Genomic DNA, 15,913 nt, shown 5'->3' with positions numbered 1-15,913 from the left:
TATTTTTTATTAAAGATATTATTTGTTTTACATTTTGCCCCAATCTTGCTTCCCTCCCCCCTCCCCCCCCCACAGAATGCACTCTGTCAGTCTTTACTTTGTTTCCATGTTGTACCTTGATCCAAATTGGGTGTGATGAAAGAGAAATCATATCCTTAAAGAGAAGTCTAAGAGGTAACAAGATCAGACAATAAGCTATCTGTTTTTTTTTCTGAATTAAAGGGAATAGTCCTTGTACTTTGTTCAAACTCCACAGGTCCTTATCTGGATACAGATGGTACTCTCCTTTGCAGACAGCCCAAAATTGTTCCCGATTGTTGCACTGATGAAATGAGCAGGTCCTTCAAGCTTGAACATCACTCCCATGTTGCTGTTAAGGTGTACAGTGTTTTTCTGGTTCTGCTCATCTCACTCAGCATCAGTTCATGCAAATCCCTCCAGGTTTCCCTGAAATCCCGTCCCTCCTGGTTTCTAATAGGATAGGACAATAGTGTTCCATGACATACATATACCACAGTTTGTTAAGCCATTCCCCAATTGAAGGACATTTACTGGATTTCCAGTTCTTTGCCACCACAAACAGGGCTGCTATAAATATTTTTGTACAAGTAATGTTTTTACCCTTTTTCCTCATCTCTTCAGGGTATAGACCCAGTAGTGGTCTATACTGGGTCAAAGGGTATGTACATTTTTGTTGCCCTTTGGGCATAGTTCCAAATAGCTCTCCAGAAGGGTTGGATGAGTTCACAGCTCCACCAACAGTGTAATAGTGTCCCAGATTTCCCACATCCCTTCCAACAATGATCATTATCCTTCCTGGTTATACTGGCCAATCTGAGAGGTGTGAGGTGGTACCTCAGGGAAGCTTTAATTTGCATTTCTCTAATAATGATTTAGAGCATTTTTTCTTATGGCTATGGATTACTTTGATCTCCTCATCTGTAAATTGCCTTTGCATATCCTTTGACCATTTGTCAATTGGGGAATGGCTTTTTGTTTTAAAAATATGACTCGGTTCTCTGTATATTTTAGAAATGAGTCCTTTGTCAGAATCATTAGTTGTAAAGGATGCTGTCTTTTGTTCAAAAACAGGTGTAGTTAAGAATGAGACTGGTGTTTTTATGTGCCTCACAAGAAGTTATCACCTCTTCATGCATCACAATATCCATCCATTGGCAAATCCCTTTTCATTCAATATTTCCCAGAAACAAAAGAAGTTCTCCTTGAAAGTGTGAGAGAGAACTCTGAATATAGAATCGTTTGAAATGAACGGGAATCTTCCTCTTGCCTACCTCAGACATGGACAGAGAAGCTGATGGTCATGGGTACTTTATGGCCCTTGTAGAATGTAGTCTTGAATGAATACAGTTGCTTTTGAGACATTGGTTGCTGATGTTGTTTTGTTTTTTTGCTGGAGTTTATAATGACACAGCAATAAATAAAACATCTCTAAACTTGAGCTGATTGATTCGTATGAAGAGTAAGTGTTCTGTATTGCCTACATGAAATCTCAACTTGAGAAAGATTCTCTACTACAATGAGCAAGGAAACAATGGCAATAGGAGCTGGCCCCTGTTTTCCCAGTCTGAGTAAGATAAATAAATAAAAACAAGTGAATATGGCTATACCCCCTTCAACCATTACCTTGGACATAAACAGTCCAAGGGATATACAGTAAGATGGTAGAGCTGGGTAAAATTTGTCTAGAAAGTACTGGAGTACTCAACTGAGAAGGAAAAGAGACATTGCAGGCAGAAAAAAAAGGACTGGGAATGTTGTTCATCAAAGTTCTCTAATGTGGCTAGAGAAAAAGCACAAAGGTTTTCATTGGGTGGTGTTAAGGAAATTAAGTTTTGCAGTGAAGGAAGAAGTGTAGAAAAAGACACTGGATTTGGAGCCTAAGGCATGAGTTGAATCATTTATTTTACCTTACCAGCTCAGCCTATAGGAAAGGCATTTACCCTCAGAATTTCAGTTTCCTCATCTACACGGCAAATAATACCTGCAGACAGGTCTACCTCACAAGTCTGGGGAGACAAACTGTGAAAGTCTTAAGATGAAGTGAGCGTTTCATTCACAGTTGGTCCTGCTCCTATTTATGGGGCGCTCCTGTGAGCCAGACCCTTCACCCATCTCAGGGTGTGGGTCCCCGACATCTTACCCTCCACTGGGCCCCGCCAGAAGTTATCACCTCTTCAGGCATCACAGTATCCATCCATTGGCAAATCCCTTCTCAATATTTCCCAGAAACCAAAGAAGTTCTCCTTGAAAGTGTGGGAGAATTCAACAAGGAACCATCTGGAAGGAACAGGAGTCTTGCCCTTGCCACCTCAGCCCTGCCCAGAGAAGCCAAGGTCCCCGGCCCCCCGGAGCCCCGCAGAGTGTGGCTGCCTTCAGGGCGGAGCGGCCTTTATCCCAGCACCGACCCCTGCCGGCTCCTGGGGCTGTGCCGACAGGTCCAGGCCCCTCCGCTGGGCGGGCCACGCAAGCTTCCTTCTCGCGTGTCCTCACGCGGCTCGGCAGGCCCCGCACTCCCTGCTCCGCTTCTCCCAGGCGCCCCGGATCCGGCTCTGGGCCGGGAAACGGTGCTGGGGGGGGGCGGTCACCGAGGGAGGGGGGAAAGGGGGGCAGGACGGCCGGAGCAGCAGGGGAGGAGGCGCCGGGCCGGCGGGGAGGGGCGAGGCGGACCCCTCCGGCCCGAAGGGGGCGCTCTGGGGGCGGAGCGCCGAGAAGGGGCGGACCCTCCCTGCCAGGCGAGGGGCGCCGGATGCCCAGACCGCCCGAGCCCCCACGGCGCTACCCGTCTCGGGCTCGCTGCTCCCGGCCGGGGGAGACGGGGCGGCCATGGCCCCGGGGGCGCCCGCTCGGGTAAGGGCGGCCCCACCCGGGTCCAGGCCTCCCGGAGGCGGGGCAGGGGGTCCGCGCGGGAGGGGGGCGCGTCCCTGAGAAGCCCTTCCCCGGGGATTTGAAGTTGACAGCCTGGTTCTGGGGGGCCTCGCCCGCCCGCCTAACGGCCACTTCTGCCCCGGGGCACAGAGGGGGAGCCTGGTCCCTGGTCCTCGCCTCCGACGAGGCCGAAGGGCCCCCCCACCCCGGGCGGCCCTGCATGGGGGGCCGGGCGGGACTGGGGCACAAGGGCGCCCCGGGGCCGGCCCCTCCGGCTGAGAACGCGGCTGCAGCAGGCGGGCCGCGGGGCCGCGGGGCCAGCCGCCGAGGGGCCTCCCTGGGACTGCTTAGCCAGCCCTGGCAGACAGGGCCCGGCCGACCGCAGCGGCCCGGGGCCAGGACTCCGAATAGCCCGGGGCCCGGCGGGGCCCAGAGGGAGTCCCACTCTGCCGGAGAATTTGCCCGGGAAACGCGGCCCCCCTCAAAATGCCGACTAGAGGTAGCCCCTGAGGGGGCCCCTTGCAGGCCCCGGGCTCACCCAGGCCTGCGGGCTCACCCAGGCCTGCGGGCTCACCCAGGCCTGCGGGCTCACCCAGGCCTGCGGGCTCACCCAGGCCTGCGGGCTGACCCAGGCCCGCGGGCTCACCCAGGCCCGCGGGCTCACCCAGGCCTGCGGGCCTCGTGCTTGTGGTTCCAGGTGCCCGTGACATTTGACGACGTGGCCGTGTACTTCTCAGAGCCAGAGTGGAGGAGCCTGGTAGAGTGGCAGAAGGAGCTGTATGCGGGCGTCATGACCTCCACCTATGCAGCTTTGGTCTTCCTGGGTAAGAGGCTTCAGGCCAGAATGGTGCAGGTGATCTGGGTAGAATGGAGCTTTGCCACTCTCCGTCCTGGCTTCTTTGGTGAGGAAACCTGAAGGATGGTCTTCAGTAGTTGTAGTCTTCCTTGGGCCTTGATCACTCAAGAGACTGTGGTGGGTCTGTGAGAATCTCTTAGATGACATCCATCATCCGGACTGGCCAGAGGCAGCTAGCTGCGTGTCCACCAAACACGTTCTCCAGGCCCTCCTCTGGGCTAAGGTGAAGGCAGGCCCACAGTCACAACTGTCATTCAGCAAGCCAGGTGATGGAATGCAAACACCAAGTTAAACAATTCTTCCTCTCAAGAAACTCTGTGTTTGTGTGTGTGTGTGTGTGTGTGTGTGTGTGTGTGTGTGTGTGTTTGCAATGTCTGTCCTCTTGTGCATGCATAAACATATGTATATTATATATAGTATATAAATGATAGACATATTACTTATATATTACATATAATATGTATCCACTTCATTATGCATAGATACATTCCATATACAGTATCCATTTATCTTTCCACATATATATAAGTTAAATATAATCTATATAGAATATCTATTTTCGTGTTTTCATACAATGTTAATATAATATATACATAATATCCACTTGTGCACATGTATGTATATATATATATATATATATATATATATATATATAAATGGATAGACACATTTTGTTTTTCAGTTATTTTTCAGTTTTAGCCAACCTTTAATCACCCCATGTGGGGTTTTCTTAGCAGATTCTGGAACATTTTGCCATTTCCTTCTCCAGCTTATATTATAGACAGGAAAATGGAGGCAAACAAGGTTAAGTCAACTTACCCAGGGTAATACAGCTAGTAAGTACCTGAGGCTGGATTTAAACTCAGTTCCTACTGATTTCAAGGCTGACACTCTTGCCACTGCACTATCTAGCTAATCAATTACAAAAAAAAATATATTGTGTAGCACCTGGAGATTTTTAAGCTTTTTTTCTTTCCATCTTTTGGAATGTTATCTGTGAGTTTATCATCTTCAGGTTCAGGGGGTCTTTTTTATTTCTCTTTTAGTGCTCTTATATTTTTTCATTCAAATTCAAAGAATCTGTGTTGTGCGCCTAATAACATCAAACACTCATTTCTCTTGAGACCTCTCCATATCACATGATTGTATTCAAACTCTTTGTGAAATTTTAGAATTATTATGATTGCCTGAACTCTGTGCTCAATTACCTTGAAGACAGATCTATCCATGCTCTACCCTCAGAGGTGTTTTCAAACACTTACCTCACACACATGCCACATACACACCACATATAAATAACACACATATATGTGAACACACACATGCTCATACACAACACTCAACCTATGCTACACTCAGGAGGATCAGCTTAGACCCTATGCTCCCCACCTCTGCATCATTACTATTGCTTCGCTCCTCTGCGGGTTTTTTATTGTTTAATTCAAATTTAACATGGTAGTTTCAATATTGCCCTCCTTGTCTATGAACTATTATAGCCTCCTTCTGGTCCTATCTGCTTATTTTTTTAACAAGCCATTATTTTCTTATTTTCTTCCTTTTCAGTGTCTGAAAATGCCTTTTTCATTCTGCATCTCTTAATCTATCACAGATCTTGCCAAATGAAACATGATTCATTACCAGTATTCTAGAGTCATAATTAATCAATGCATTGATCATAACTCTTTCACAGCTGTTTTCTTTCCATATGTGCTCATTATATCATTTTCCCAGAGTAACTTATAATCATGTTGGAGAAAAAAGACATATATGTGAAATCTATAGCAAATAGTACTAGATAGTGAATTATGAAATGTTAAATGTTGCTGGTAGAGTTTACAAATCCTACAGGCATTCAAATAAGAAAGCATAATTTATAATAATGTGAACTGAACTGGTCTGGGAAAGTTTCATGGAGGAAGTGGATACAAAGGCAAAAAAAGGTCACTGCACTGAAAAATGTGTGTATTCTACTTGGTGAGAAATAAAACTAATCCAAGGTAAGAGTTTATCTTGGAGAGTAATGAAGATTAAAGTTGGATTTGTTAGATAAGACCAACTAATGTAGAGCCTTGAATTCTCACCTAAGAATTGTGTATGAGACCTGATAGGCATTAAGAAAATAGTAGTAGGTTCTGTAGTAGAGAAAGGAAATGGAAAATCATGTTTTAGAAAGATTCCTTTAGCATTTCTTAGACAAAGGAGGAGAGACCGAGAGAGAAAGGCAAAGTTAATTATACCTGCAGCATGAGATGAACAAGACTGAACAAGAAGAATGGCATTGAGAACACAGAAGAAAAAATCAAAGAAACACTGTGAAAGAAAAATCATGAATACTATCTGGGTCAGTCTCATAGAAACCTGGGAAGATTAATAGGAATTGTTCTAGAGTGAAGTGAGAAGAACCAGGAGAACAATTTATACAATTTCTTTTTGGAAAGAAAGACTGCTTTGGGGCAGCTAGGTGGCGAAGTGGCTATTTTTTAATAAATTTAAAAAAAGAAAAACAGCTTTGAAAGACTTTGGGTCTCTGAACAATTCAAGGCCCAACCACAGTTCCAAAAGACCAATGATGAAGAAAGCTATCCACCTTCTGACAGACACCGGTAATGGACTCAAGAGGACATGAATTTTTGGTCATGGTCAATGTGGGAACTTAATTTTCCAACTATGCTTATTTGTTTCAAAGGTTTTATTTTTTGATGATAAGGTGGAAGGAAAATGTCAAGTAGCAATAGGCTACTCTCTCCTCCCCAAAAAGAAAAGCTCATTGAAACATTTTTTAAGTGATCAAAAGAAAGGCCAGAAGAACAAACCAACAGAAAGTTCTATATTGACTGTATTATATACTTAAATGGAATAATATTTTGTATATAATAGAGATTCACAGTTTCACATATTGTATATGGAAATAATCATTTTGCATGATGTTTAAGTTTAAAATAAAAAATTCAAAGAAGATTGACAGGTTGGGTGCCAGGGACAGAGGATAAAGAGTTAAAAAACTCCTACTTCTTTAATCCAGGAAACTAAGAAAATAATAGTGCCCAAATTACAAGAACAATTTTAATTTACTTAAGTCACTATATACCCTTTAGGGGGCAGCATCTGTGGAATGGAAGATCATTTTTAGAGTCAAAAAAAAGTTTCAGATCATCCTGAATCTTCCTTATATATATTGAGCAAGTGGTTCTACTCTCCTGTGCCCTAAGAGAGGGTGTTGATTTGCATCAGTGAAGAGAGTTCTACACTAGTAATTCCCTCATGCCAATGAAATTGTAAACCTGGGACAAAAAAAAAGCACCATGTAGCATATTTCCAGAAATTAGTGCATGAGAAGAAGTCAAGAAAGGAATTCAAATAGGTTGAAGAACACAGTGTTGGAATGGAATACCTCGGGGGCCTCTTTTTAGAAATCTTCCCCATATTGCTTCACATTTCTCTTGTTCTCTTAAGAAATCAGTTGCAGGGGTGGCTAGGTGGTGCAGTGGATAGAGCACCAGCCCTAAAGTCAGGAGTACCTGAGTTCAAATGCGACCTCAGACACTTAATAATTACCTAGCTGTGTGGCCTTGGGCAAGCCACTTAACCCCATTTGCCTTGCAAAAGCCTAAAAACAAACAAAAAAAGAAATCAGTCGTAATTGTATCATTATCTATATGTTTTTCAAGTTAAACATGATTCCTTCATTGTGGGTTATGTGCAGGCTGTGACATTCCCAAGCCAGACTTGATTACCTGGATTGAACAGGGGGAAGAACCATTCATCAGAGATCTGGGCAGCTTGGAAAAAAAAGACCTGGCAGTCAACACCAGAGCTGATAAACATTTTGAATGGAAGAGCACAGAGGACCAGCTGTTTGGGGGTGAGTGAGAAAAGATGAGGACAGTAAAACTAAAGATGGCATGGTTTTTTTTAGGATTTTTTTTTTTGCAAGGCAAATGGGATTAAGTGGCTTGCCCAAGGCCACACAGCTAGGTAATTATTAAGTGTCTGAGACTGTATTGGAACCCAGGTACTGACTCCCAGGGCCGGTGCTTTATCCAGTGGGCCACCTAGCTGCCCCTAAAGATAGCATGTTGATATTTTCCTAGTTATAAGACTTAAATAGCTTCAAGTACACTCAGAGAGACCAGGTTGTTCATGGCCCCAGACTCCAGTTAAACCCAGAGATGAGCTCTCTTCCAAGACTGGAACCTCATCCTTTACTTCATCATAGATAACATTCTGTAGTTTCTGAAACACTTTTGCCTATGCTAGCAATTGTTATTAGAATTAGTTGATTCTCATAATAGCCTTGAATGTTAAAGCAGACACAATTGTCTTAGAGTTGAGGAGGTAGAGACCTAACTGTTCATATTTTCTGAAAGATTAAGCAAGACAAAGAATCCTGTGTTCTGATCAGAAATTGAGGGAAACAGCAAACCTGAATGGACCTTCACTCTAGATACAATTAAATTAAGAGAGTTCAGAATCTGAAAAGGTAGGAAAGATATGGCTATTCATTCCTATTTATATTTCCAAATATTTTTATTCCTTTCCTGGTTTTTGATTTGGGAATAGTATTCTCCATGTTCATTTGCCCACTTTATAAGAAAACCATAGAAAGTCTAGCTATGTTATTCCTTAAGGATTCCTTGAATTCATTTCTTAAGCTAATATTTCCCCCTTTTTAAAGACCCATTGCCCTTAAAATCTTGCTTCTATCAATTACCCATTTGGGGACTGTTGGAAATGGTAGATGAACATAACCCTCATATTCCCTTGCCCCACTTCTGGAGGACTTATGTTAGTTAGACTGGAGAAAATATAACAGGGATTCAACATTTCAATTCTACAATCATTTATTAAGTGTTTTCCTTGTGCCAACATTAGATAATTCAGTCTACCAAACCATCTAATTTTCTTTCTTGAGTCCTCTGGAGAATCTGTATTCATGGTCAGATTTTATTAACAGCCACATATATGTTTTTATGACCTTAATGTTCTCTATTATTTCCCTACATGGATCTATTTTATTTAAACTGAGTCTCAGCAGTCTAGTTATTTTTGGTTATGCTAATGAACACCAAAGTCCTACTTTGAGAGATGCTCATTGTAATTTATATAGCTGACCTTGAAATATATTGACCTAACCTTACTAGGTCAGCTGAGCATATATTCTAGAAAATTCTTCCAACATGGAAAGACTTTGAGTGATAATACTGACTAGGGACATACAATGGACTTGAGAGCCACCTAGTTAACTTCCAAAGACTTCTTTCCAGGAGGTTGCTGCCAGATGATAATATTGGAAGGCCTCAGTAACTAATGACACTGTCCATAGGGATTGAAGGAGCTATTTTGTTTAGGAGAGATAGAGGACTATATCAGTGAAATCAGAGATCTTTCAAAGAAATAAAGACATTGAGGACAGAGTGATAGCTGCTCTAAAAGCAAGACTCAGGGAGAATTGGATTTTTCAAAGGCTGAAATGAAGGTCTCTACCAAAAAAGTACCTAATAGGTATTCTGACTGGATTTTTTGTTGTTAATTCCAGGGAACCAGGGATCTCTGAGTTCACAGAATGAAAAGCAGTATTTTTGTAATCTTCAAACCCAGAAATTGTCTGAATTATCAGGACCAAGAAGAGAAGCTTCCTCTACCAATGATCAGCAAGATTTTTCCTTCAGGAGCCCATGGAACCAAGATTCACAGTCTCTAAGTCCAAAAGTCCAACCCATCAAGGAACTCAATTTGAATAAGAAAAACTTGAACTTTGAGAAAATTCCCACAAGGCAGAGCATTTGCCCCTGTCCTGACTGCAGTTTCTGCCTCAAGGGCCATCTGATGAAACACCAAAGAAGCCACTCCAGAAGTCCTCTGTGCCAGTGCCCAAAGGGCAAGAAGATGTTCAGGCAGCGATCTGCCCTCCAGTGGCACCAGAGCATCCATGGCTGGCAAAGGCACTTACTGTGGAATGAGAATAATGAACAGGACTTCTTAAAAAGTCACATAAAGGTAGAAGAGGGAGCATTTGTCCAGGACTTCACCCAACTCATGGAACACACCAGATTACTCAAGGGCACAAAACCCTTCTCCTGCCCCAGATGCAGCAGGAGCTTCCCCAGGAAGGGTCTCCTGAAGGCCCACCAGCACCAACACGGCATGGAGAGGCTCTTTTTCAGCCTGGAGTGTGGCAAGGGCTTCACTCAGAAATCCAAGCTCATTGAATACAAGAGAGTGCACTTGGGGGACAGGTCCTTCCAGTGCCCCAAGTGTGGGAAGAGCTTCCGCCAGAGGGGCCATCTATTCAAACACCAGCATCAGCACACAGAGAATAGGCCCTTCCAGTGCCCTGAGTGTGGCACCAGCTTCCATCTGAAGGCCATTTTAAAAGCCCACCAGCACACACACAGTGGGGAATGGCCTTTGTCTTGCAGTGAATGTGGCAAAGGCTTTACAAGGCAATTCTGCCTCACAGAGCACTTCAAAATGCACATGGAGGAGAAACCCTTCCAGTGCTCCGAGTGTGACAAGAGCTTCCGCCTGAAGGGCACCCTCAAGGTCCATCAGCGGGTGCACAGCAGGGATCGACCCTTCTCTTGTGGGGAATGTGGTAAAGGCTTCACTCACCAGTATAAACTGACAGAGCACTTCCGAGTCCACAGTGGTGAGAAGCCCTTCCGGTGCCCCGAGTGTGGCAAAAGCTTCCGCCTGAAGAGTGGCCTGAATTACCACCAGCGCTTACACCATAAGGAGAGACCATTCTCCTGCAGCGAATGTGGCAAGGGCTTCATTCACCAGTCTAGGCTTACTACCCACATCAGAATGCACTCCAGGGAGAAGCCCCCTGGGGACCTGAATGACTCTGGCAAAGTAAAACCAGGTCAGCTCTTTAGGCTGATAGAGGAAGACTGGAGCTCATAGGTCCCGGGACAGGAGGACCATAGAAATCATTTCTCCAGCATGTTACTCCTTTTACAATTAAAATGGTATTTTGCCCAAGTGTTCACCCAGCTAGTAAGTAACAGAGGTAGAAATAGAACCCAGATCTCTTGATTCTTGCTATGGCCTGCTGAGCTGCTGTCATAACAGACAGATGAGCTTGGTAGGCAGCAGTTAGGAAAAGGGTCAGTCAAACTTCAATTTGAGCCCCCTAGGGTAGCTAGCTAGAGCAGTGCCCTGGGCCTGGAGTCAGAAAGACCTGAGTTCAAATGTGACTTCAGACACTAATTACATGATCCATTTAAGCTCTGTTTGCCTCATTTTCCTCAACTGTAAAATGAAGGTAACAATAGCACCTACTTCTCAGGATTTTTAAGGATCAAATAAGATATTAGTTCTAGATGCCTGGCATATCTTAGGCATTATCTAAATACGTATTCCCTTCTCTTCTCTACCTCATTCTTCCTGTAGTACCATCTAAAGACCTGAAATGTTGATCCACAAATACTGAGGACTAATCAGGGCCTGAGTGAAGAATAGGGAAGGGTCCATAGATGGAGAATGGAAGATTTTTCCCCTGCCATTCCCTAGTTCAAAAGGATGTTCTGTTTACCCAGCAGAATGTAGTCCTGATTTCATTGCTTAATCCTTTGAGAGTCTTTGCAGGCATGAGCACTGTTGGCAAGTCTGTTTCTTTAAGGTAGTTTGTTAACAACAACAATAATAAATGAAGTCACTCTGGTATCAAAATTGGTTTGCACAATGAATGATGAAAACTCAGCTGACCCAGTATTCACTCTGCAATCTCAGCAGAGCCTGCCCTGAGCACTCCTGGTCAGGAAGGAGGATGGGAAAGCAGATCAGAGCCTCAGTAACAATTGTCAATTAATTAGAAATTAGCAAAGGTTGCTTCCTCATAGCCAGGTTGCAGTGAGTGTGAATTCATGGTGGACCCATCAGAAGCCTTTTGTAAGAAAGGGCCAGAACACACAAGACACACTTTCCTTCAAGCAGGAAAACTGGTCCAATCTCCCCTGGGCCTGCTGACTTTTTTCAGTTAGAATTCCCATCTCTACCAAGTGACTTCTCTGTGAAGAGATGACAGTGTTTGCTGCATCTGTCACTTCCACTCTAGTTGGAGGGATGTGGCATCCCAAATTAACAGTCAAATTTTTCCCAGCTCTTTCCAGAAAAACAATCATCAGGAATTAATTGCACCATGTTTAATCCTGAAGATCCATACGCCCTGTCACTAAATAGACTTCTCTGCAGTCTCACAGTTTTTTCTCTTGGACAGAGGAGTCATCACAAACCCAGTCACTTGCCCTTTGCCTTGAGCTCTAGAGAAGCAGAGGTTCTTTGATCGTGGTTTATGGAACCTCATAGTGAAGAATGTAACTTTCAGCAGTTTCCCTCCCTTCTTTGGAGTACACTTTTAAGATTCCATTCATCATAAAAAAAAAAAACCTCCACAATAATAAGTCCCTATTATAACATTTAGTCATTTGGATAAAATCACAAAAAAACAACTTGTCCCCTCTACTGCTTCTCTTAATACTTAGCCTAAAGTTTTGTCAAGCACTTGACATCTCAATAGCCTGTGAAGAAGATGCCATTATTAGTCATATTTACAGATGAGAAAACTGAGACTGGGAGTACTAAATAGCTTGACCAACACCATTGGCACTAAGTGGCAGTGGCAGAATACAACGAAGAGTTATGAAGGTACTGCCCTTGGCAAGGAAAAGAGTAAGGAAACTTCCCTGTCACCTGGCTTAGGTTAGGCCAGGTTTCTGCTGCCCAAAATGAGCTTAGACCCAGAGCAGGTGATTTAAAGCTGCTCAAGGAAGGCTTTCCACATACAGCATACTGTTCAAGGGAAGGTAGCCACCAACATAGACATGAAGAGATATGCACAGATACCCCTTACTGTATCTGACCGACTTGGCTTCTCTCTCAAATGGGTTGATCCTCAAGCCTTCTTGGAAGTCTATAAGGCTGGAATTATTCTCTTCCAAAAATTCCTGTAAAATTTTTAGAAGTCCCTCACCTTTACTTAGCCATAGAAGTCCTTGAAAGGGAAGTGGACCTTTACACAATGCTGTCTTTCTATTGGTTGTCAATAATCTGAGGAAAAAAAGAAACAATTTTATTAAATATATCTCCAAATAATTTCTAATTTGGAAAGAGATGTTCAGATGATCATAGTCTTCCAAACTTTCCAATATGATTGCCCCAAGACAATTTCAGGTAACATTTATAGCAATCTTGAATAAGAAAAAGATCACAATATATTAAAATACAGTTTGGGGTTAACATTCTTGCACTTGTAATCAGGAAAATTATGTTCAAATCATGCCTCAGACATGATACCTGTGTCATTAGGCAGGTCACTTAACCTAATCTGTGAAATGGAAAGAAGAGCATCTACTTCCCAAAGTTGTAGTGAGGATAAACAGATGCTATTTGCAAACATTAAAGCCATTTAAAAATTAAAATTGTTATTCCACAACTGAGTTCTTTCTTGGACTATTTGTTAGATGGATAGTAGAGATAGATAGGAATGAAAATCCTATCATCAGGAATATTTCAAACTAATAACTATCCTTTGGTCAAGCTAAGCACTAATCACTCCAGCTGAGTGAGAAAGCAATCATTTATCTAGATGAGATCAATTCGGTTATTACCCCTACTCCATTTCAAAGGAAGGCCTCATATCTCCTTAGCTGGCTCAGAATACAGTAAAAGTCAGATTATCTGGAGATAAAAACCCATTATCAAAGTACACACAGCTAACTGACAGAGCACTAATGCATATTCACCTTGAAGCTATGAAGCTGAGGGAGAGGAATTGGAGAGTACATTAAGTCATCCAGCAGCCAGGCTGGCACCACCAGAAAGCAAGTTCTGTTCAAGTTCTGTCCCTAAGCAGATCATTGAGACAGATAAGGTTCCAACTGCCCCAAATTTCATGTTGGAGTTGCAGTGCCTTTAACTTGCTATCAGCTCCCATCACTGGCATGAGTCTACCTCTCTACCCAAGAATAAACCATATTTCTCAGCAGCCTGGGGAAGCAATATGTGATTTAATGTGTCAAAAAAATGCAAAAGGTATTCAAATGGATTCAAATAGAATTGTTTTACTTACCATCTGGTGGACCCCACCTTCTCCAGGTACAAAATTTTTGATTTATACTGCAATCCAACACCTCCACAGAGAAGAAAAAAGTTGAGTTTCTAGAGAATCAAACTACCTAATCAAGTGAACCCCATCTTCCCCAGGAATCTGTGGAGTCTTTCCAAATTGAGGGAGCTATCTTGTATTGGTTCTATAGAGTTCCCCTCCCCCCAAAATGGAGATAGATCTTGGGTTGTTAAAAGTGTTGCACATCATTCCCCAAGATGTGAAATTTATTATGTATAGATACCAGTAAAGGAGCAAAGACTAGGTTTGCGACTCCACTAAGTGTGTTTGTGTTTTGAGGCTCTCGCTCCCTTTGTGATACAAATACATAGTTTGAGCCAAGAACTCCTTGCTGATCTGAGTAGCCCAAAGAAAGCACTGAAAACACCTGAGAGGGGCAGGGGAAAAGCTGACAGCCTGGCAGCAGTTGGTCTAGGATGCAATAGCAAAGGCTTAAATTCCTTTAATATATACAAGATAAATCTGTACAGTCTATGATCTAGCAGGGTATAATCTCTGACTGAATACAGCAATCTATAGTATCCTCTTGGAATCTCTGGAATTGTTTTGTACAATCAAATGGCTGATAACTCATTTTATGGCTGTAGAAAGGAAACGAGAGCCTATAAGAAACACAGAAGCAAGAATTCATATCAGAAGTAGAAGATTGGTGTCAAGATCAGATTGTAGACTTGAATGTCCTGCTAAAGAATTTCAACTACAGCCTTTTGACTGCTGAGAGCAGGAGAATGAATGAATGAATGATATAATCAATGTAAAATTTTAGATATTAACAACACGTTTGTTGAATGAATGATGCTTTCCATTTGTATAGTTTTACATAAATTACTTTCACATGCATTATCTTTATGCTTAAGGCAACCCTATACAATTGGAAGGGAAGCTATTATTAGCCCTATTTAGGACAAATGAGGAAACTGAGAGATTGGCTTGTCCAAAGACATCTGACTAGTAGCAAAGCTCAAGTATTCTAACTCATAGTCCAATGATCTTTCTACCTAACAGTCTTAAAAAAGACTAAGTTTTGTAGCCTGGTTAGGAACAGTAACTGTCATTTATTTAGCACTTTAAAACCGGCAAAGCACTTTCCATATATAATCTCACTTGAACTCTACAATAACCTCAACAGGTAGGTATTACACATACCATCTACATTCATTATATAAATGGAACCAAGTGCCTATAGACACTTAGTGTTAGAATCAGGATTTGATTCTAGGACTTCCTAATTTCATTCCACTATACTATCAATGACTGTCTCTTAAACTGTTTAAAAATATGGAGAAATCTAAGCATTTGGAAGAAAAATTGATTTGATTATTTTGAACCAACAGAGTATCCAAGTGAAAATAATGCACTAGGCATTTAGAGAGAAGAAATTCAGATAGCATGAAGGACTGGACATGTAGACTGGAGCCATCTGCAGAGAATCAGTTGTAGCAGATTTAAGAGTGGATGTGATCTCTTCAGAACAGACTGTAGAGAACTGGTGGAAAAAAACAGTAGAAGGCTAAAATTCTTTTTAACAAGTAGGAGAAATTGGAGTCAGTACAGGAGGCAGAGGAGTGGATCCAGATGTATAACCAGGACCCAGTCCTATCAAGGTTGGCAAAGGAAGACAAACTCTCCAGGAGGAGCCAGTGGTCCCTCAGTCTGTGTGCTAGACACTGTGCTAAGCTCCAGGGATACAAAGAAAGACAAAAGAAAGCCCCAACCCTCAAAAAGCTCTTGGTTTACTGAGGGGAAACAACACCCGATAACCCCATATAGATATTGCATGCAACTTAAGGCATTATCACAGAGTCAAGAGCATAATGTTTGTCCGACCATGACATCAGGGAAGTGATGTCTGACAAGCACATGAATTGGATGGGGGGATGGGGGGGTTTGCTGTGCTAAGTCATAAGTCTCAGTTTCTCCTACAGAGCCATCTGGGTCCAGTGGCCAGATATGAAGCAGGACAATGGGAGATGATCCTGGATGTGAGGCAATCAGGGTTAAGTGACTTGCCCAAAGTCATGCAGCTAGAGTCAAGTGTCTGA

At 42.9% G+C, this 15,913-nt stretch overlaps 1 protein-coding gene across 1 annotated transcript; it reads left to right on the top strand.

Moving 5' to 3' along the window:
* Window positions 1-2,699: 2,699 nt before the first annotated feature.
* Window positions 2,700-10,733, top strand: LOC141496100 (uncharacterized). Its single transcript, XM_074198236.1, has 4 exons — window positions 2,700-2,868; window positions 3,584-3,710; window positions 7,446-7,604; window positions 9,279-10,733. Exons 1-4 carry the CDS (start codon window positions 2,845-2,847, stop codon window positions 10,646-10,648), a joined length of 1,680 nt encoding a protein of 559 aa, XP_074054337.1. The 5' UTR covers window positions 2,700-2,844; the 3' UTR covers window positions 10,649-10,733.
* Window positions 10,734-15,913: the final 5,180 nt, after the last annotated feature.

This window comes from Macrotis lagotis, chromosome 8 (assembly GCF_037893015.1).
Source record: "Macrotis lagotis isolate mMagLag1 chromosome 8, bilby.v1.9.chrom.fasta, whole genome shotgun sequence".
NCBI classification, from domain to species: domain Eukaryota; kingdom Metazoa; phylum Chordata; class Mammalia; order Peramelemorphia; family Peramelidae; genus Macrotis; species Macrotis lagotis.
This window is presented reverse-complemented; position numbering and strand designations above follow the sequence as displayed.